Raw genomic sequence first — 24275 nt, 5'->3', positions numbered from 1 at the left:
TGGCTACACCAGAACCTGGGACACGTGGGGCATAAACTGATGCAACAGGTCAATAAGCACTGGGGTCTGTCCCTGTCCACACAAGATATTTGGAAGGCTTGTCAGAAATTCCCAGCAGGTGCTCAAGCATACCCTAAATAGAGATAGCTGCCCAGTGTTACACAAGTGATGATAAGGCAAGTGCCCTTGACTAGGTGTCAAGTAGATTATATCAGTCTGCAGCTGAAGTCACAAGGGTATATGCATGCGCTAACAGCTGTGGACATGGCGTTGTTCACCTACCCATGCATGGTGGCCTACCAACAGCACACCATCCAGGCCCTCCACACTTATGTACCCTATATGGTCACCCTTTAGCCATTGAGAGTGATAGGGAAACATATTTCACTGGACAACAGGTACAACAATGGGCAAAATAGATGGACATAAAGTGGGGATTCCATGTGCCATATAGCCTGCAAGCTGCAGGTATGATTGAACAATATAATGGGCTCTTGAAGAATGGATTATGCTTGCATATCACGCCCCAGTCTTTGTGGGGCTGGAATTCCAGGCTGGACCTGGTGCTCCAAACCTTGAATGAATGGCCACGAAAAGGTGATGAGGCCCCAGTGGATGCTTTGTTACACTGGGCTATCACCCCCATTCAGTTGCAGATACACACCAAGGATGACCTTTTCCAACCAGGTATGGAGACTGACAGTAACCTGTTGTTGCCTGCACCAATGCCCCTGAAGATAGGGGAACAGAAAACCTGGCTGTGGCCATGAATCCTCTGAGACCCCACTGTTGGTGGTTGGCCACTGTAGCTCCCTGGGGGGAGGGCCTACAGTATGGCTTGCATGTCACTCCTTGGGTATTAAATACATGGCCCCCGCGGTTGACTGCTCATAGGGGAATGACCAGAGAAGAAACCCTCCTCCGGGGGACATATATACTTTCTGTGTGGCCTAGTATGAGCTCCCCCATGACTTTGGCACAGATACAGGACTCAAAGGAACCATGGGGAGCTGAGAAGGGGTGGTACCATCACTGAGGGCAAAGCCCTTGGCAGTTGACTTGTTATCCAGGAATGGAAAGTTAGCCTGTATTTTGCCTGAGGGATGTGATCTACCTCTGTTAGTACCTGTGCCTGCTCTGTCATATAGACCATTGGTTAATATGCTTCAACTGCATTGTGGACTGGGCCCACACCTATGCTGAGGTGACCCATGTTTCCAACTGTTGGATCTGCACTGCTCTCCTTCCAGCAGCAGCTGCTGCTTGCCTTGGCACATACATTCAGCATCTGCAGAGAGCCAGACGTGGCTGGAGACTCTACGATTCCTCCAGTGCTTTTCCAGCTACCTGCCACTCGCCCACTGACTCCTCTCGGACCTCAGATAGAATCTGACATATATATTTATTTACATATACTGCTCAAAGGAAGTTGTTCTAAATGAAGTAGTTGCTTTAAAGGAAGTAAACATTGAGAAAAATTAGATCCCTTGCTTTGTATCAAATTAAGTATATTCTAAGATGTTTAGTGATTTTTTTTCTACTATGGGAAAAATAGGCCCCCCACACAATATTTTATCAATAATCTCAATTATATACAAACACCTCAAATATAACAGTGTTGCTAAAAGTGCCTGAGACTCCGATCTTAGCAAGCATTATGGGTAGTTTAGCGGGGAAAATTGGGGCTAAATTACAAGACTTCTACCCCAGGGATTCAAAGGCATACAGTTTCTATTATTCCTTCATAAAATACATGTGTATTTTAGATATTTTTCTCTTCATTGAAGCAGAAAGTCACTCAACTATGTAGGTTTATGCAGGTATGATTTACCTTAGAAAAGCCCTGTTCCTTTGAACTGAAACTCAGGTTTAGTTTTTTTTTACAAGTAATCAGTCTATTTTTCAGCCACGGCTTGAGCTGGTTAGCCAGAAATTCAAAGAAATTTAGTGGAAACACATGATTTCTGATACACTTTTATCTTGGGCTATTAGTATGTAAAACAGTAGAAGACTGAAGGATTGCAGAGTGCAGAATAACAGGAAAACCTGTCCAAGATTCACGTAATTGTAAGCTTCCTTAGCCCTCCTCTTTTTTTGCTGCTATCCTGCCATGTGATCAGCTTCAATCTGGACGCCAGCTGTCTTGGGCACTGCTGGAGAGGTAATTTTTCATCTCTACAGCCTTATATCTCCCTGTATCCATCTTTACTCCTTCTCTTGGGGGCTTAAAGATGCTTTGGATTAGAAGAAATGGAGCCTAAGGGTTGACTTGACATGTTAGTTTTAGAGTCTGTGTTCCAACTATATCACATTAAGGTCTAAGAGTTCAGGGGTCTAAGCAAAGATTATATATAACTCAGTGTTAGTTTCTTTTAAGCCTAATTGAAAATTAGAATCACCCAGGGACATTCTGTGCCCTGGCCTTACTTCTAAATGTTATTAATTAATTGGTTTCAGGTGAGGCCAGACAGACTTCATTTTCAAAAGCTTCCAGGTGATTCTAATATACTACCCAGGTTTAAAATGTTCCAATTGTTTTAACAAGACGTTTAGAGCTCTATCAACAAAACATGGTGTGCTCTATCTAGATGGTAAGATATCCTTGTAGTTACTATATGTGCCTTGGCTCCTAGAAATCATAAGAAATTAATGATAAAACTGTAAGATTTTTACTGATTACAAACTGTAATTGTGCTGCCAAAAATGTTGTCACATAATGTTAAGTATATATATTATTAGCTTTGCTAAGTCTATTGTCCATCCAGAAGTCGCAGGGCACTACATATTTGCTTCTAGAACTGCCCAAGCAGAACCTATCCACCCACATATAATGTTTTCCTGTTCTCTTGTGTGTGTATGTTCAGTCAAGATGAATAGAGAGTTTAGTTGTTGCATTATTTTTTATTTTTCTACTTAATATTATTTTATATAGTTAATATGGTCCAATATACTTTTGAAATTTTTGAAATGATGTTAAACATTTTCCTATTAGATATTTTGCTTCTATAAAAGCATTTTTGTTATAAATATGACAGTGATTAAGTCACTTTAAAAATTGGCTGCATTAGTAATTTTTTCCTTCTCATATACTCAAAATATATAAATAGCTTACAGGATCATAACATGTATTTCCAAATGGCTTCTTAAAAAATGAGTGTCATAATAGTATGTAAATTAGAAGACAGATGGAAATTGATACTTCATAGTTCAGTTGACTGGCCTTTATTAATACATGCTTATTTATTAGCATGTTTATATTTTTATTTGTAAAGCTGGTCATTTGCACTAGTTTAATCATATACTGTCTGCTTCTATATCTCACTAATTAACTTTTGAAATTTTAATGTTACTTAATACACTTGAAAAGTCTCTATTTCCATTATTTTTTCATTTTAACAAAATGTATTACCAAAATTGTTCTCACATATTCTCAATGTATTTTAAATGTCTATTTTTATATAAATATTATGCTTTATACATCAATTATATTTGCCCTTTCTTATGTTATTATAACATTTAGAAAGCCCTTTAAAATACTATAATCAGATGCAGTGCAAATTTTATTGGTATGCAGATGTATTTTATGAATTGTTTTTCTCAATACATGTGGAACCTATTTTGTTGTATAGTTTAAAAAGAAGCTGTAGATTGATAGCGAAACCACTTAGTAAATAACCCATTTTCCTTTTGGTGTTGAGAGACTGCAAATGACTTTTTTTCTACAAAATCATATGGTCTCTGGTGTTTTATTGCAACATATTTTTGGATAAACGGATAGTCCCAGACTTCAGGTGGTTTGACTTATGATGATTATTTTTCCAAAATATTAAGATTTTCTTAGAATCCATAGAAAGCTCAATGCAGGCATCCATTAGAGATTGACTTGATCACCAGTTCTTAATTGCCTTTGTTACCTTCTATGCCAGTCAGAAAAATAGAATAGATCAACTTCTCTTCTCTAGCCCCATTAGGGTTGAGGGAAAAATTTGGAAGTGTGTGTAGCATAAGATGAAAGTCTTTTGAAATTCTTAACAATAGATCTATATATTACTCCTAGAGAATGGAGTTTTCCATATTTGTAAGTATGATATAAAAGAAAAGCTTCTGATCGTTTGTCATATGCATAACCATAACGCCAATGGTATTAAGTAAATATCCTATGGGTGTATGTTTGAGTGAGTGATCATGTGTGTTTGCTGTCTCCATTAAATTCGAGGAAAGGATAACTTGTTAAAAGAAAAATGTGGAAGAGGAAAACCCTAGCAAGATGTTACTTTTCAATATTTCTTCTTTTGTATAGGTCTACTCGATGAGAGAGTGAGAATGTAATCCCTGTATTTTCAAAGCAATAAATTTGTCTTTTAATCAGAGAATAATGCAACTTGTTTTTTAATGTTAATAGGCATATGAGATTATGTGAGTAGGTAGGTAATCTATAAACATAAAAATTATATCCATGGGAGAGGATGTAATTTTCCCAAATTACACGTCTTTTAAATAACAGACAAAATGAAAATGGAGAAGGCAAGTAAATAATCCAACTTAAAGCAGTTGCGATAGAGATGGAAAATCAAGAATGAAAATCCACACTGTAGAAACTAATCACCAAGATGCAATACCACATTTCAACGGCAGTGCACTTCGTTGGGTATAATATGCTTAAGTCTCAAAAACATCTGTCAATAATCATGGCACTAATTCCTGGAAACCCTGTCGTTACTGATGAAATGTTAAAGAGTTAGGCCAGGCTCATAGCTCATGGCCGGGCACAGTGGCTCATGTCCGTAATCCCAGCATTTTTAAAGGCCAAGGTGGGTAGATCACTTAAGGCTAGAAGTTCTAAACCAGCCTGGCTAACATGGCAAAACCCCATCTCTACTAAAAATACAAAAAAAAAGAAAATTAGTGGGGCATGGTGGTGCATGTCTGTAATCCTAGCTACTCAGGAGGCTGAGGAGAATCGATTGAACCTGGGAGGTGGAGATTGCAGTAAGCTGAGATTATGCCACTGCACTCCAACCTGGTGACAGAGGAAGACTCTGTCAAAAAAAAAAAAAAAAAGTTAATAGTTTTGGATTGAGACACACTCTTCATGGAGAGCCTGTTCTGTCAGTATACAGGCACCTAGAAATACTTTGGAATATGAATTATAAACAATTCAATAGCTAGGTTTTTGGCCAGGTGGCTAGAGTGGCAAAACTGTAATGTCCATTTACTTGTATTTTCAGTTTTAATTGTAACTTAGTTTTATTTTACAAAGACCCAGATTCCTGGGCCAAATAATGCAGTATGCCTGGATAACATGTGTTTTGAAGACCTGCTTTAAGCCTGAAGGAAAAACGATAAACAGTACTCTAAAGATTTGGCAGTAGAAATATTGGGAAGAGGGGTACTGCCATACCATTCCAATGTCAGACCAATCACTGATCAAAAAGAAATATTCTTAGATAAGCCCTCATTTTAAGATTTCTCCAGCTTTAAAATCGTAGAGTTAACTATTCAGTTATGTAGCCATACAGTTTACATCAGTTAATCAAACATTTAGCCAACATAAATATGTTTATGAAGCATTAACTGAATGATACAGAGGAATTTATTCCAAAACCCAGTGTTTTCCAAGCAACCAAACGTGGGACAGAGCCATTCCATTAAAAAAAAGTATCCATCGACTCAAGGTAAAATGAGAAATATGAGGAAAATATAATGCTTTGCTTATTTTTGTAAGTAGATATGTTCAAACTAATGGAAACAACAAGGGTTTGATTTTTTTTGTCAATGAAGAAAAATATTGAACCTTTAAACATAGTATTAGTACAACAAAACACATAAATTGGAATAACATTTAAATTAAATACATGTGAAAGGAAAAATACCTATCCTGCTGAATTCGTTTGGCTCCAACTAAATCACATGTTGAATTGTAATCCTCAATATTGGGAAGAGACCTGGTGGGAGGTGTTTGGATCATGGGGCCAGTTTCCCCCTTGTTGTACTCAAGATAGTGAGTGAGTTCTCATGAGATCTAGTTGTTTGGAAATTTGTGGGACTTTCTCTCTCTCTCTCTCTCTCTCCTGCTTTGCCATTGTGAAGATGTCCCTGCTTCCCCTTCACTTTCCACCGTAATTATAAGTTTCCTGAAGCCTCCACAGCCATGCTTCCTGTACAGCCTGCAGAACTGTGAGTCAAATTAAACCTATCCTCTTTATAAATTGCTGAGTCTAAGAGTAGTTCTTTATAGTGGTATGAGAAAGGATTAATACAGAAAATTCCTACCAGAGAAGTGGTGCATTGCTTTAAAGATAGCTGAAAATGTGGAAGCAGCTTTGGAACTGAGTAATGGGAGTAGTTCTCGGGGGACTCAGAAAAAGACAGGATGATGAGGGAAGGTTTGGAACTTCCTAGAAACTTGTTGAATGGTTTTGACCAAAATGTTAATAGTGATATGGACAGAGATGGCCAAGCTGATGAGGTCCCAGATGGAGATTAAGAATTTAATGGGAACTGGAGTAAACGCCACTCTTGCTATACTTTAGCAAAGAGACTAATGACATAGTGTCACTGCTCTAAACATCTGTGGAATTTTTTAACTTGAGAGAGATGATTTAGGGTATCTGTTGGAAAAAATGTCTAAACAGCCAAGTGTTCAAGAAGTAAGCTGGCTGCGTCTAACAGCATGTTCTTATATGCATTCACAAAGAGAAGATCTGAAGTTGGAACTTATATTTAAAAGGGAAGTACAGTCTAAAAGTTTGGAAAACTTGTAGCCCGATCATGTAGTAGAAAAGAAAAGCCCATTTTCTGGGGAGAAATTCAAGCCACCTGCAGAGATTTACATGAGTAAAGAGGGTCCAAATGTTAATTGCCAAGACAATGGGGAAAATGTTTCCAGGGCATTTCAGAGACTTTTCCAGCAGTCCCACCCATATAGGACTGGAGGCCTAGAAGGGAAAATGGTTTCATGCACTAGGCCCAGGGCCTCGCTGCTCTGTGCAGCCTTGGGACACAATGCCCTGCTTCCCAGCCACCCCAGCTCCAGCAATGGCAAAAAGGGACCAAGGTACAGCTTGGGCCATTGCTTCAGAGGGTGCAAGTCCCAAGTCTTAGTGTCTTCCATGTGGTGTTGGGCCTGAGGGTGCACAGAAGGCAAGAATTGAGGTTTGGGAGCCTCTGCCTAGATTTCAGAGGGTGTATGGAAACAACTGGATGTTTAGGGAGAAGTCTGCTGCAGAAGCAGAGCCCTCATGGAGAACCTCTACTAGGGCAGTGTGGAGTGAAGATGTGGGATTGAAGACCCCACACAGAGTTCCCACTGGGGCACTGCCTAGTGGAGCTGTGAGAAGGGGGCCACTATCCTTCAGACCCCAGAATGGTAGATCCACCAACAGCTTGCACTATGTGCCAGGACAAGCTGCAGGCACTTAATGCCAGCTTGTGAAAGCAGCCTCAGATGCTGTACCCTGCAGAGCCACAGGGAAGCAGCTGCCCAAGGCCTTGGGAGCCCACCTTTTTCATCAGTGTGGACCCAATATAAGACATCAAGTCAAAGGAGATTATTTTGGAGCTTTAAGATTTAAGGACTGCCCTGCTGTGTTTTATACTTATATAGGGCCTGTACCCCTTTGTTTTGGCTGATTTCTCCCGTTTGGAATAAGAATATTTACCCAATGCCTTTAAGCCCATTGTATTTTGGAAGTAACTAACTTGTTTTTTATTTACAAGCTCATGGATGGAAGGGAGTTGCCTTGTCTCAAATGAGATTGGACTTGTGACTTTTGAGTTACACTGAAATGAACTAAGACTTGGCAGACTGTTGTGAAGGCATGATTATGTTGTAAACTGTGAGAAGTACGTGAGATCTGGGAGGGGCCTGGGGCAGAATGATATTGTTTGACTCTGTGTTCCCAGCCAAATCTCTCATTAAATTATAATCCTCAACGTTGTGGGCAGTACCCTGTGGGAGGTTATTGGATCATGGGGGTGGTTTTCTGCAGTTGTTCTCATGATAGTGAGGTGAGCTCTCATGAGACCTGGTTGTTTGAAAGTCTGTAGCACTTCCTCCTTTGCTCTCCTCTCTCTCCTGCCTCATCATTGTGAAGATGTGCCTACTTCCTCTTTTCCTTCCATCATGCTTGTAAGTTTCCTGAGGTCTCTCCAGCCATGCTTCCTGTATAGCCTGCAGAACTGTGAGTTAATTAAATTTCCTTTTTTTAAAAAAATTACCCAGTCTCAGGTAGTTCTTTATAGCAGTGTGAGAACAGACTACTATACCTATAAGTAAAATAAAACAAAAATTAATGCAAATTAAGCACATAAAAATGAAGATAGCGCAAAGGAGAGGAGCATAGCATTTAAAAGAAAATAAGGCAATAAATAAAACAGACAAAAGTATGTATAATAAAGCCATCTCCATTTTCCTTAACAAAGGTAATGATTTTAGAGACTACCTATATAGCTACCATATATATCTCTACCATGTATATCTACTATATATCTATCTCTACTATGTATATATAGTAGAATACTATATATGCATGTATCTATTATAGATATATGTCTACTATATATATTATATATATATTAAATATATTTCTGTGTCCCTTCTTGGCCATTCTATTGACTTCCTTCATAATTAAAATTCAATGTTACTGTTCCCTGATGTCACAAATCCTGGGATCTATTATTATACATCATGTAAAACCTGAAATTAACTAGATTACAGTTATGATATGCACATAATTTATTTTTGATAAGTTAAAACTGATTTGCTATGTTTGATGTCTGTGAGTGGGATGTTTATGTGTAGAAGAAATCTACATAGAATAAATGAAATAATAAATACAGCTTCAACAGCCCAAGTTAATTACTCTGAAATATTAGTTTTGATAATATAGGTTCATAAATTAATAATAAGTAAATAAATAGATGTGATTCCAAAATCAAGCAAGAGGTAGTTTTATCCTGGAGGTAGACTTCCAATTACTGCCATTTGCTACTTTACAGACTTAGCGTCTTTGAAAGGTTGGTCAAAGAGGGAAGGAGATTATCAGTTTCTTCTGTGATTTGTTCAAATTTCTCTCTAAAAAGTGATTGTCTCAAATGAGCTGCTGAAAAATAAGAAGCAGCAAATATTAAGATATATATGTGTCTGTATGTGCACATATGTACACACCCCATATACTCATACACACATGAGTTTGTATGTTGCATACTAATAAACTTAGAACACTATGGAAATTTCTTGGAGGCATTAATTTATGAGAAAAATGACTACACATTCTTTCTTCTCACATGATTACTGGACCATGGTATATTTTCCTATTACTGACTGTGTTGATAGTTTATTGCTGACAATAGCTATCTACTCTGCTCTGCCAACCTCTGCTGATATTTTAATTGCTTTCCTTTGTTTTTATACACAGTTGAAAGTTTTGAGATAAATAGCAATTAAAATATACAAATATGTTCAGTGGTAATCATCAGCCTTTTCTGCAACAAGCCAAATAATGAGACTTTGACAGTATTTAATGAGTTTATATTCCATTAAATTTAAATTACAATAGAAACATGTTTTCAGTGCTAGATTATAGCAAGTGCAAAATTCAGAAGCAACTAATCTTAGTTCTCTATGCATCAAGAGTAGACCATTATTATTGACATTATGAACATCTCCAGCATAAAGTGACAAAAGCTAACCTTTCTCAGGGTCATGTGAAGTGGACATTTTACAGTGATTAGGTTTAAATACTCAATATGTTGAAAATTGTTTTAGCTATTTGATATTTTGCTGACAAATAAATGTCTGTTACTTATTTCTAAATGTGTACTTGATTTTTATTTAATAATAATTGTAGACTAATGAAAGACATTATGAAATGTCTTTGTTAGGGAGAGAGTAAAGGGCTAATGTCAAAGTGTGAAGTTTTATATATATAAATCTAATTTATGTACATCTCATTTATATATATATATCTCAAACATATGTCATATATATGTATATATATGATAAGATAATTTTGGCAAAGCACTCCTCTGTGAAATCCATGGTTTTTAATCATCTTTATGTCATATTATCTCCTGAACAATCCCTATTTCTTTTCTGTGTCTGATCAGACTCAGGCCCGTGTCTGAGGTCAAACTAAGACTCATTTGTTCCGTCAAAATTATATGGAGTACACTTCAAAACATGAAGTGTTTCCTTCTTTTCCATTCCTTAACTACTTCTTATGAATTGTATATATGTTTAAGATGCTTCATTACTGCCAAGCTCTCAACTAAACGAGTTATTGTTATTTACCATGCACAAGGTTTATTTTGTGACCCCTAAAGAAATAGACATTCTTGTCAGTGATTGAATACAAAATTCTCTATCTTTTCATAGAAATTGTGCAATGTCTCTTTCATGGTGTTCATGCAAGAAATGTGTATTGCTTTGATATTAATGTCAGGTGTATTTACCCAGTCAATATATATCTAGTCTTATTAGTAGGTCTTTTAAGCTAAAATCATATAATTTAGGGATTTTATAGTACCACTTCTCTAAGCACCAAACTAAATGAACAATTACTGAAAGCTATTTTAAAAGAACTGAAAAAGACATGTTATAAAAATACATATCTAAAGATCTTTGTAAATATGCTTCCTTATTAAAATTATTATTAAAATCTATATTAAATTTAAAGTCAATTTAATGTTAAATTTAATTAAAATATTATTAAAATTACTATAAGCTCCTATCTACCCATCATCATTGCCAGTTATGTTGTTTCTTCATGCTTCTTTTTCAAAAATTAAGACAAAAGTGTCTGATGTTTTACTTATTAAAAATTTTTTTGAAAGAATAGTTTTTCCTCACTGCCAATGGTATTGAATACCTCTTTTCCTTTTGAAATTCACATCAGTTTTTTTGGTGTGTGTAAAGAAGATTTCATGAGTCTTTTTCATGAGCCTGGCATTGTTATGAGTGCTTTGTGAGTATTAAAGCAGCTAAGCTTAATCTCAACTTCATGAAATACTTAACTAATATTATCCTCAGTTTAGGGATGAGAAAACTCACACAAAGAAGTTGAGTAACTTGTACAAGGCTGTATTCTAAGAGGTGGTGGAGTTAAAATTGGAACCCAGACAACTTGACCCCAAAGGCTGCCTCATAATTCCTACCATGCCTTTCCCATTCTCCTTTTACTTTGCTGGCCCTATTGTTTCACTGCTCAAAAGCCATAACATTTCCATTTCTATTATAAATGGCAAGCTTATCTCACAATGTAAACATTCACTTCTAGAGGAATTTACTCATGAGTGGCTCTAACTCAGCATCTCCTACTCTCCTGTGTCACTCAAAATGCTTGTTGAAAAGTTCCACTTGTGCCTTAAAGTGTTGTCAATTTGAATTCAAAGTGTTCTCTGGCAGTTTAAAGAAGGGACAAAGAAGACAAAGTCTGCTTTATCATAATTCCGACAATTGTATCACTGCTTGTCCAATGATTAAATCTAATGATATGTCTCCCAAAGCCTCCGGCTAATAGCATTCTAACAATCACTGTCAATTTTTCTTCCCTTTTTCTATATGTTCTCTTTCTGTTATTGTTCACTATCAGCTCTACTCAACAGCTCATATCAAGTTTTTTTTTTTTTTTAATTTTGTTAGCTGCTTTCCTACAGGAAAGATTCTCAGTATCTAGTTTTTCCACCATACTTTCTCTTCTACAATTCCTATCTTAGACAATTTGTGTTGCTATAAAAGAATACCTGAGTCAGGTAATTTATAGGAAAAAGTATCTCATGTTTTTGCAGGCTGTACAAGATGCATGATATCCACATGTGGTTTTGATGAGGGCCTCACACTGCTTCCACTCATGGCAAAAGGCATAAGGGAGCCAGCATATGCAGAAACCCTATGGGCAAGAGAGCTAGCAAGAGAGAGAGGCAGGAGGTTCCATGCTTTTTTAAACAACCAGCTCTCCGGGGTACTAATAGAGCAAGGACCCACTCACTACAGCAAGGAGTGTACCAAGACGTTCATGAGGAATTTGCCTCCATGGACAAAACACCTCCCGTCAGGCTCCACATCCAACATTGGGGATAAAATTTCAACATGAGTTTTGGGAGACAAAAATCCACACTATAGCATGTCCGTGCTTCATTAATTTTTTAAAATACCGCTTTTCAGTAATGCAGCAGTATTACTCTTCTTGAAATATTTTAAGGCCATATATTCTCTAGACAATCCTGTATGAATTGTTCTACCAAAAGTCCTCGTTATGTGCCAAATTATTCCTCAATTATTGTTGTGCAACATCTTCTTTTAAACCCACATGCATTATTGGGCCACCCTTGTCCAGATATTCCATGTTCACTCTACTCTTTACTTTTGGTTGCATACATATTTTTTTTTTCCTCTCTGGAAAAGTAGCTCTTATTTTTTCCAATTATGGAGATTTTTTTTCAACCAAGATTTGTATTAAGCCCTAGCATCTCCATAAAACCTCTGTTGCTACCCTAGTAGACAGTTGTCTCTTCTCTAAACTCTTAGGTCACATTGCATCTGTCTACTTATTTGTTTCTTACCATGCAATAGTGTTTTGTGGTTTCTATTTATTCCTATTTTAAGTCCTGCCAAAAGCACTATATCTTATTATTTGTATGTGTGCAAAATCATTTATTTGCATCACCATTCTGTAACACAGAGCTTAGAATATATTAGGTATTCAAATATGAGGTTGCTGATACAAAGTATTTCAGCAAAACCAGTTTGAAAATATAAATAACAATAAGTACATTAATTAAAAAGCTTAGAATTAGATCTAATTAATGTAACTTTAAACAGACAACTAATTTATCAGATTAAAAATGTTACATATTTTGAAGGTGATTTATCAAAAAGCTGATTTTAAAATGTGATTGTTTTGCAAAATTATTTTGCTGTCCCCAATTTTTGACTCATAATAATTAACCATGAATATTTTTTCAAAGTACGGTGAGTGAATCCACTGAAATAAGAAGATAAAAAGTCTTGCAAAGCATAAACTCAGGAGAAAAAAAAGGCCAATATATTAATCAAGGTTATTTAAATGTCATTGAGAGTAGGAGGTTTTTTAATGTTTATACTTTTTACTTTCAGAATTTGTTATTGCTTCAAGTTTATTTAAAATACTTTTGGTTTGATTGTTTAATGGGGTAAACAATCACTGTTTTATGGGCTATATTTTCAGTGCTTTTAAATGAAATATCTTCAAAAACCAAATGAAATACCGAATAAAATCTCAACTTTAATGAAATTCAAACAGCTAGCAATGTATTTTATTCTACCAATTGCCTTGTGTGTTTTTTAGGATGATGCCATAAAAGAAATATGTTTCTTGTATTCAGAATATCAGAATTTGAGTTCTTGCTATTCACTTTATCTGTAAATTTTTATATATCATTTAATCAATCTGAACCTCAATATTATAATTTACACTATTAAAATTTGATTATTGGCATTTCTGGGTTGTGGGTAGAAATAACATAATGAATATAAAAACACATTATGAACCCTTGGAAAGTAATGAACCACCAATATTGATTGAATCTGGATGTCCGGAAGCATTAAAGCAAAAAAGTTAACTGTACATTTAGATTATTCTTCTATATATTCTAACCCAATTATAAAAGACAATATACTTATAATTGAGAATGGGATGCTATGGTAGATATTACAACTGATACCGCATAAACACCAAGAATAAAATGAGCTACTATAAACACTTGTATTCCAATACATTTGATAACCTAAAATAAATGGATAAATTCCTAGAAACATAAAGCCTCTCAAGACTGAATCATGAGGAAATAGAAAATCTGAACAGACCAATAATGAATGAGTAGAGATGGAATTGGTAATCAAAAAATTCTCAAGAAAATAAGCCAAGGACCTGATGCCTTCAACGGTGAATTCCAACAAACCTGTAAAGAATTAACACCAATCCTTCTCAAACTCTTGCAATAAATTGGAGAAAACGGAACACTTGAAAACTCATTTTATGTGGCCAGCATTACCCTGATACCAAAGCCAAACAAGGACATTACAAGAAAAAATGACTGGTTAGTATTACTGATGAACTTGGATGTAAAAATTCTTAACAAACTACCTAACCAAATTCAACAGCACATTAAAAGAGTCACACACATGATCAGGTGGGATTTATTCCAAGTACGCAAAGGGAGTTCAACATATGCAAATCAGTAAATGTGATACACCACATTAAAAGAATGAAAAGTAAAAATGATACAGTCATCTCGATGGATGCAGAAAAGGCATTGACAAAATCCAACATCATTTTATGATAAAATTACTCAACAAATTAGGTTAGGAGGAATGTACTTCAACATAATAAAGGCCAAATACAACAAGCCCACAGCTAAACATAATACTGAATGGTGAAAGCTGAAAGCTTTTCTTCAAGATCAAGACCAAGGCATGGATGCCCCTCACTTTCACCACTTCTATTCAACAAAGTGTTAGAGGTACTTGCCAGAGTAGTTGTGCAAGAAAAATAAAAGTTACTCAAATTAGAAAGGAAAAGGTTAAATTGTCGCTGTTTATATATGTCCTGATCTTACATGTGGAAAACCTTAAAGACTCCATCAAAAAAATTTTGGAACTAGTAAACAAATTCAGTTTCAGGATACAAATTAACATACAAAAATCAATAGTGTTCTGTGCAGAAACAATAAACCATAGAAAAAAGAAATTGAAAAAGTCTCATTAGCAGCATAAAAATACTCATAAATAAATTGAACCCATGATGTGAAAGATCTGTACATTAAAGACTATAAAACGTTGATGAAAGAAATTGAAGGCAGAAGCAAATGGGAATTTATCTCATGTTCTCAGATTGGAAGAATTTGTATTGTTATAATGTTCATATTACCCAAAGCAATCTAAAGATCAAATGCAATTTCTATCAAAATTCTAAAAACATATTTTATAGAAATAGTAAAAAAACCCTACAATTCATGTAGTATCACAAGAGGCCCCAAAAGACATAGCAGTCTTGAATAAAAAGAACAAAGCTGGAGGCATCCTACTAGCTGAATTCAAAACACTCTATAGACTATGCTAATCAAACAGTATAGCACTGGCATAAAAAAAGGCATATAGACCAATGCAATAGAGTAGAGAGCCTAGAAATAAATCCACATATATATATAGTCAATTGATCTTTAAAAAATGAGCCAAGACCATGCAATGGAGAAATACAATCTGTTCAATAGTGGTGTTGAGACAACTGTCTGTCCACATGCAGAAGAATGAAATTGGGCAATTATCTCTCAACCATATTTAAAAATGCACTCAAAATGGATTAAAGACTTAACATAAGACCTGAAACTTCAAAACTATTAGAAGAAACCATAGCAAAAAAAATATATTGACACTGATCTGAGCAATGATTTTTTTATATGACCTCAAAAGCACAGGCACCTAAAGCAAAAATAAATAAACATTCATTTTGGAAGGAATAAACTAAGGGGCATGTGTATACGGACATTCATTTTGCAGAGTGAAACATACCACAGGAAGAATTTTAAATAGGGTTTTCATTAAAGTTTTGTTTCCAGTAATATTGAGGGCCTGTCCTATTCTAAATGTCTTTCTCACTCCAAATCATGCTCACACCACACATTTCTTTTCATGTTCTGATTATAGCTACTCTAACTATAAAGAAGAAAATGGCTGGAAGCATTTGTTTTACACAGGCAAAATCTATAAAGATAAGCAATTTGGTGAAATGAAATTACTAAAAATTTTCATCCATTTCCCTGAAATCTTCAGCAAGTAGCCCTTCAATCTAGGAAGAATAGCAGCAGGTCTCCCTGTTGGTCTATGTTTTCTCAGTACCAGAAAAAAACAACATCGACTGTAGAAACCTAGAGGCTACATTGACAGGAGTTCTGTTCAGGACTCCTTCTTTTGTGTTTCCAACATGTGCATTTCATTTGGAGGAAATGATAGCCATATGGTTTTGATTTGTTTACACTCAGTTCCTAAAAGTACAGTGTTTTAAAAGGTATTTGATGTCCACGGAATTTCTGAGCCTTTTTATAAGCCAGTTTATAAAAACCAGAAACTTAAACTTTGCTAGCATATGAAATAAAATACCAAATGGTTTATATATCCTAAGAAAAGTAAAACTCTCAAATCTATGAATGGATATATATATATATATTATGGAACTACTTGTTATCTTCACTTTCTTACTCCTAGGATTTTGTTTGCACATTCTCAGTGAAGAATTGAAATAATTATTTATAAAGTTCATTAGAATGTTTTTTAGTGAATTATATGGTTAATTCATTATTTTTTAGTTTGTTTTGTCATATATAAAATTTTCATCCAAATTCCTCTGAACTACATGCAAACATTTTTATGTCCTTGAAGCATTTATTTTGAAAAGAAGACATGAATTTGAGCTGTTTGTATTCTGCTAACTGGTTTTGTGATATTAGGAAATTCCAGAAGCCTAAAACATCTATTTTAGAAAATTGTAATTATAACAAGCTTTCGGAGCTATAGTTTTCCATTAATTTTTTTTTTACAAAATTGTTTATTCAAGTGAAAAGTCTAATTCATAACTTGTGTATTATTTAACACTAAATAATTCAGAAATTCGGAACATCTCAGAGACAAACATATACACTGCAGATACTGGTAACTAAACAAAGAACCTAGTTCAAGTTGGTTTCCAGTTGCCAGTGGAATAAAATAAACATGAAGTAGAAATAAATGAAAATAAGAATTTCTTATTTGACTTTAATCATTTTTATTTCTCAAATTGAAGAATTTTTTTTTAAGTTTGTTTTACTGCTATGAGTCCAAAATCAACTCATTCAAATCTCTTCTTTTTTTCTTTCCTTTAATACTTTATCAAAGTCATTAGTTACCATACTGGCTGCATGGTAGGATTCAATGATGTCATAAAATCCACATGCTTTGTCAAATAGTATATCTCTTACAGTCTCCTCAGCAGCTAACTGATGAATGGCATTCCTTTGGTGGGCAGAGTATCTCTCTGCATAGTTACATATTTATTCAAAAGCAGATAATGTGAGAGACATTATACATACATTAACTTAAAGGAGAAAATGATTTTCTAAAGCATTCTTTTGGAGTAATGTATACTATCTGTACGTGTTAAAATCTTCACATGCAATTATTTACTTTTTTACTACAACATTGATTTTTACAGTGGTTGTTCTATGTATTATAATATGCATACTTTATCAAAGTAGGATTATTATTATGCCACTTCCTGAAAAATTAAACTTACAATATTAAAATGCCTTTTACCAAGCACCACCCTTTTTTGCAATTGTTATCATTTAGTGGAATCTGTGTAAGTAATGATTTTGAAAGTTCTTATTAACTGTATTTACAGTTATGTTTTTCTTTATTCCATCCTGAAGATTTGAGTTTCCATTTTGTGTCAGCTCCTTTTCACCTAAAGAGGCTTCTTTAGCAATTTTTAATAATGCGGTTCTACTGGTGGCATATTTTCTCAGCATGTGGTTATCACAAAGTCTTTATTACACCCATTTTTAAAGAATATTCTCACTTTATCAGAAATTCTTTGTTTAAAGTTATGATGGTAGTTTCAGGTTTTTTGAAATTTATTTTACTGTCTACTCTGACCTCCATTATTCTTAATCAAGAATCAGTCATCTCTTACATCTTTCTAAGTAATTTATCTTTCCCTTTTTGGGTCTAATATTTTACCATTTGCCACCTAATATATTTGTTAACATAACTGAATTTTCTGACTAGAAGAAATATATGTGATGACTAAATTAATTTTTTTTGTATTTTTAGTAAAGACGGGGTTTCACCATGTTAGCCAGGATGGTCTCGATCTTCTGACCTCCTGATATGCCTGCCTCGGCCTCCCAAAGTGCTGGGATTACAGGCATGACCCACTGTGCCCGGCTGAAATCCTAATTATCTATATCTCTTTCAGAGACTCCAATTATACAAGCAATATACCTATTAATTTTTATCCGATAGGGCACTGGTCTGCTTATTTATTCTATTTATTTTTAAAACCTGCTTTTTTGTTTATTTGTTTTTAAGTCTATGTTCTTTAGTGTAAATTACTGATCTTGCTATCTCTTCAATGTCACTGACTACATTTTGTGCTATCTTTACTTTGTGTTAATGTTGATCCAGTGAAATTTTACGTGTTTAGTTCTATAATTTACATTTGGTTTCTATTTCTCTGCCATGATTTTCCAAATGTTCATTTTAGGTCAAGCTTTTGCTTTAGGATCATGACTATATTTACAATAGACATTTTAGTATTTTTATCTGCTGTTTCCAACATCTGGCTCATATTGAGTTTGTTGACAGTTAAAAAAGCTATGCATTATGTTATCCTTCTTCAGTGGATGTCCAGTATTTTTTAAATGCATATTGTATAATAGGGGTGATACATTGCAAGAAGCTAAATTATATTGTCTTCCTTTAGAACTTGATGAGATTTTATGTCTCAGATAGTAAAATACTGACAGCTTTTTCAAGCATTGCAGACTCATCTATTTAGAATGTAATTTTGATAGAAAGATGATGGTATGGAGTATACTATACCTACAAAGTACTGATTCTGAGCTACTCTCTTTTAAAAAATATTTTTTTCATCAAATCATATAGTTTCCCAGCTATTGCTTTTTCATTCAAAATCTGCAGGTAATGTTCATCAGACTGATATGAGAGTAAGAGAGAATATTGCTTTATTGTTATTGGTGCTATTGTTTGTTTAGTTTTTACTTTGTAATTATTGCTGCAATTTTAATTCTATGAATAATGAGAAATTGATGTAAAGCATTTTTAGACATGTGTTTATGAAATTATGATAACAAAGAATTTACACTCTAATCATATACTTTATATATTTAACAAATCTGAAAAATGAAAAAGAATCCTTTACTAAACTATTTTATGTTTTACCTTGATAATGTGTTTAGAAAGTTGCTTTTTCAGAAGTATAAGATTTATTTTATTAGAATAAATAAGAAATAAAAGCACTTAATTGACAATGTGAAATTGCTTTTATCCTGTATTTTTTCTTCCATAGAACACATACTTAAAAAATGAATTTTATACTGCTGTCAATATTTCAAAATCATATAACAAACCATTATTTAAAATATACTCAATAATATTTTAACATGCCTAAACTAAAAACACATTACTTTAAAAATATATTATGGTACTAAATAAAATGTGTGTTCATACTGAATAAATTAAGAAGTCTCAATAATGAATGTAAAAGCAGACAGGATTATACCCATATGTAAGAGACAGAAAAACGTTAAAGATGGAGGTCCTTTTATTCTTCAAGAAGCTTTTGATTATAAAATCATATACTTAATAATTTCAGAGGTCTTAAATACCCATTGATTACTAGTACCTTAATAAGTTATTTAATTTTCTATTTAAGATCTCCATATTTATAATATGGTATCTTAACCATTTGACTTAGTTTCCAATTTGGCCTTGGTGTGTTTTAAGTCTTTCTAGATAAAACATGAGGGAAAACCAGATTGTTCCTTCACTTAAATTTTCACAGATTCTAAAAAATTTTTATAATAATATATCATTTCTAGCAAAAACCTCGTATGTGTAATAAAATAAAATGTATCTTCAAAATAAACTAGCCAAGTGCATAGTTAAAATGTCCAACCTAGAAGACTTGCATTCTCAAAGATAATTATTTCTCTCTGTCAATGGAGTACACTCTATATACAATCTGGGTGCATCTGGGAATGCCATCTGGGCTTACCATGTATCTTTCCCCTGTGGTTCTTGGCGAATAAGGGGAACTGATAAGAATAGGAGGTGCATGATATTTGCTGTGCTGTGCTGCAATGATGTCCTTTGCTCTACCTCCAGAGTCTCTGTCTTATGCTAGCATCCATGAAACTGGGGCGTATTAACTTGTTAGGCTTCAAGCAGGATAAAATCTGAGTCCTGTTAGATTTCTTGACAGTATCTATTAATCACTAGCTATGTAATCTGAAATATGCTATCTACTGGAGAATATACTTTATGAATATCACAGTGAGTGATACCCACAGTGAAAAAGACCCATTAGCAAAATGCTGTTATTAATGTTGTGATCAAAGCAAACAAAAATCAGAGACAGAAATAAAAACAATATGTAGGATTGAGAGGAGGCTTGGGATGGAGCTTATAAAGGATTGTCAGAAAATGAGTCTAGTTAACAGACTTTGAAGTGAAAGGCCAATTTTAAGAAGAACCTTGTCACCAGAAGAATGGGTCAGAAAGTAACACAAGAGGAATCAGTATGTTCACCGTATCTCAAATGACAACACTGATGTATGTTAGAGAAAGTTACATCTAGTAGCATAGCTAGAATATATGGAGCGAGAAGAATGAAATAGGCAGAAAATGGGTGTATGGTGTTAAAGAAAAAAAATATTCTGACACTTCTTAAAATTGGCAAGAAGAACTTTTGAGGGATTGGGCTCAATTCAAATTTAAGCTAAAGTAAAGACCACTGAGGATCTGAAGCCAGGGAGCAATGCAATGGGGTCAGTAGATGGAAAATTACTAAGAGGGGACATCCAAGGGTAGGACAATTCTTACTAAACTGTCCCAACAAGATTCTTGAGATAGGCAGGCCAAGGACATATACATCAAGGGTGGGATGAAGAAATATGAGCAGATATCAAGGATGATCAGGTGTCAAAGGTGGAAGGAGGAGTCTTACAAAAGAGACATAGAATGATTCCTGCTAAGACAAGGCTATTGGTAGAAGACAGTGCTTGTGTCAACAGAAAAAGTGAGGATTATAAAACATTTTATAGGCCATAGAAAGTAGTTTACTTTCTAATTAAGATACAAAAGATAGCTATGAATATATTTCTACCAGAAGAGAAACAAGATTGACTTTTTTCCCAGGGGATAACTTCTGCTGCTATATGAAGAGCCAGGACTTGAAATCAGTGATATTTTGACCTAGTTATGAAAGTGGATTATCAAAATGTAACTAATTTTTATGATTTATATAGAAATTCTACTCAAATATCCATTTCTACATTTTCCTTTTATGACAGGTAAAATAGAAAGCAAAAAATATGTTACGTATCTATTATCGAAGTTTTTCATATTTATACTTTTTCCTTGTGAGACTGAAATTGTTTTTGATTTTATTTTTAAAGCTTTTATTTCATAATTATATTATTTATAACACAAGTAATACGTGCATATTTTTGAAAATCAATCAGTACAGATAAAGGAAAAATTGTTATAAGTAATTTGTTATTACTATCCAAAAATAAACACTATTAAGATTTTGATGTACAATGTTCTAGACTTTGTGTGTGTGCGTGTGTGTGTGTGTGTATTTATATATAGATACTTTTTTTCTATTTTTGGGGGGTAACAGATGGTGTTTAGTTACCTGGTTAAGTACTTTAGCGATTATTTCTGAGATTTTGGTGCACCTGTTATCCAAGCAGTGTACACTGTACCCAATGTGTAGTCTTTTATCCCTTGCCCCCCTCCCACTCTTCCCTCTGAGTCCTCAAAGTCCATTGTGCCATTCTTATGTCTTTGCATCCTCATAGCTTAGCTAGTTCTTCTTTTTCTGGCAATTCAGAGATTTCTTCTTGGCTTGGATCCATTGCTGGTGAGATAGTGTGATCTTTTGGGGGTGTTAAAGAACCTAGCTGTGTCATATTACCAGAATTGTTTATCTGGTTTCTTCTCATTTGGGTAGACTATGTCAGAGGAAAGATCTGGGGCTCAGGGGCTGCTGTTTAGATTCTTTTGTCCCACATGGCACTCCCTTGATGTGGTGCTCTCCCTCTTCCCCTAGGGGTAGGGCTTCCTGAGAACTGAACTGCAGTAATTGTTATTTCTCTTCTGGGTCTAGCCACCCAGTGGAGCTACCAGGTGCCAGGCTGGTACTAGGGAGTGTCTACAAAGAGTCCTGTGGTATGATCTGTCTTCAAGTCTCTCAGCCATGGACATCAGCACCTGCTCTGGTGGAGGTAGCAGAGGAGCAGACTCTGTGTGGGACCTTCTTTGTAATTTTGCTTAGTGTGCTGGTTTTCTCAATTACTGGCTGTGCTAGCAGTAAAACTGTTCCATGGACAGACTCAGGACCTCTGGTTAGCCAGGATGTTACAGGCAGTGGAATTAGCTGTTGTTTTCTTCTTTCTTGGGACAGGGTTGTTCTTTTATTAGTTGCTATAATGGTTTGTATTGGTTGGCCTCCAGCCAGGAGATGGTGCTGGTGCTTTCAAGAAAGGATCAGTTGCAGTAGTATAGGGAGGATACAAGCTTGCACTAGGGTTGCTTGGGTAAGTCCTCAGGCTTCTCAGGCAGTGGGCAGGGCTATAGAGCTCCCAGGAGACTATGTCTTTTGTCTTTGGCTACCAAGGCAGGTAGAGAAAGACCATCAGTTGGGGGCAGGGCTAGATGTGTCTGAGCTCAGACTCTCCTTGGGCAGAGCTTGCTGTGGACACTGTGGAGGATGGGGGTGTGTTTCTCAGGCTAATAAAGTTATATTCCCAGGGGCATTATGGCTGCCTCTGCTGCATCATACAGGTCACCAGGGAAGTGGGGGAAAGCTGGCAGTGACAGGCCTCACCCAGCTTCCATGCAGCCAGAAAGGCCAGTCTCACTCCTGCTGTGCTTCCCCAACAGCACCCAGTTTATATCCAGGAAGGTGGTGATGAGCAGGGATGGGAACTTGCCCCAGGCCACAAGCCTCCCTGCTGAGAAAGCAAGCAGGGCTCTCAGGCTTCCTCCCTCCCTACTGCAGCTTCTGTGCTCCCATCTGCACTTCCTGTTCACTCCCTACTCCCAGATTCTGCCCTGGAAAAATTACACTCAGTCAAAATTATTACAAATTTCCTCTGGAAGTTTCCTGCTCCCTGTGGTTTTTCCCCAGTTTCACTGGCAGCCCTCCCCAAGGACCCCTGCAAGATCAAGTCAGAAACGGGTTCCTTGGGCTTCCATGGGGACTGGGAGTGCCTATTGGGCTCGTCCTGCTGTTTCTTCTACTTTTATATTTTGCACAGCTATCTAAATTCATTTCACCTCTAGGTAAGGTTAAATCCTTCTCCTGTGATCTGATTTTTAGGCTCCCCAGCGAGGATGTGTGTTGGGAGGCAGGCTTTCCCCGCGTCACGCTTTGGGCACTCACTGTGTTTCGTCTGTTTCTCAGTTTGCAGCAGCAAGCCACTTCTTTCAAAGGGTCTGTGCATTCTTTCCATTTTCTTGGTATGTTCCTGCAGTAGCTCTTAGAGCAAAAGTTCACAATGTGAATCTCCACACACAGTTCTGTCCATGTGAGTGGGAGATGCAAGTCAGTCCTGCCTCCTATCTGCCATTTTTCAGGATCCATATATCAGTTTCTTATTATTTTCAACGTTGTAAAATGTAGCTATATAGTGATTAATCGTACCATAACAGTGAAATCAGAAAGCACATAACCCAAATGTAACCTATGCAGTCTGTATTATTCAGCAAACTCATATAGGAGATTAAGCTCCCAGGTCAACCTATGTTCTGTCATTTTTGATAAGAGCAAAATGAATTAAGGTAATAGAGCTGGCCTGATTATATTACCTGATTAGCAAGATAAGGCAGGTTAAAATTCCTCAGTGACATATCATGTATATAAATAGTGCTCTTGGCATAGAGTAATAGAAGTAGCTATAATCCAGATCAATCCAGGATCATGATCTCTTTTGATGGATAGATTTTAAGAATTTATAGCATGATACTTTATAATAGTTCAATAACCACTACATCAATAGTGACATATACACGATATGTCACTGGGGAATTTTAACCTGCGGCATCTTGCTAATCAGGTAATACAAAGGGTTTGGTGAGTAAAGAGAATGATAGTAATGTTACAACAGAGTAACAACCTATGGAATGATAGTTTTAAGAATCAGAATTAGAAATCACAGTGAAATATTCTACTGTGGTATGGATAGATTAAAAATAAGCAAAAAAAAAAAAAACAAAACCACATGCCATTCTGTTTTCACATATTTAAATTATATTTCTATATGGATTGAATAAAATTTGTATTATTTCCTTCTAGATATTCTTTCACTCAGGAGACAAAAAATATTGTATTGGGCATAGTTTTAAAAAAATATTCTCACATTTCATGAACTCTTCCTGTTAGTGCTTATTTGGAATCACTTACCTTAATACCTTGGAAAAAGGTCTTATGGAAAAAACTTGGAAAATGTTG

The 24275-nt window shown here is 35.4% G+C and overlaps 1 protein-coding gene across 1 annotated transcript in view; it reads left to right on the top strand.

Moving 5' to 3' along the window:
* Nucleotides 1-470: 470 nt before the first annotated feature.
* LOC131383372 (uncharacterized) overlaps nucleotides 471-24275 on the top strand; it is a 147456-nt gene continuing 123651 nt past the window's right edge. Inside the window, exon 1 of the mRNA XM_058438169.1 lies at nucleotides 471-687. Within this exon, the coding sequence (XP_058294152.1) occupies nucleotides 471-687 (217 nt within the window). The remainder of the gene's footprint in view (nucleotides 688-24275) is intronic.

The sequence above is a fragment of the Hylobates moloch genome, unplaced genomic scaffold (assembly GCF_009828535.3).
Source record: "Hylobates moloch isolate HMO894 unplaced genomic scaffold, HMol_V3 SCAFFOLD_4, whole genome shotgun sequence".
NCBI classification, from domain to species: domain Eukaryota; kingdom Metazoa; phylum Chordata; class Mammalia; order Primates; family Hylobatidae; genus Hylobates; species Hylobates moloch.
The sequence above is the reverse complement of the archived record's forward strand: the minus strand, read 5'-3'. Positions and strand labels throughout refer to the sequence as shown.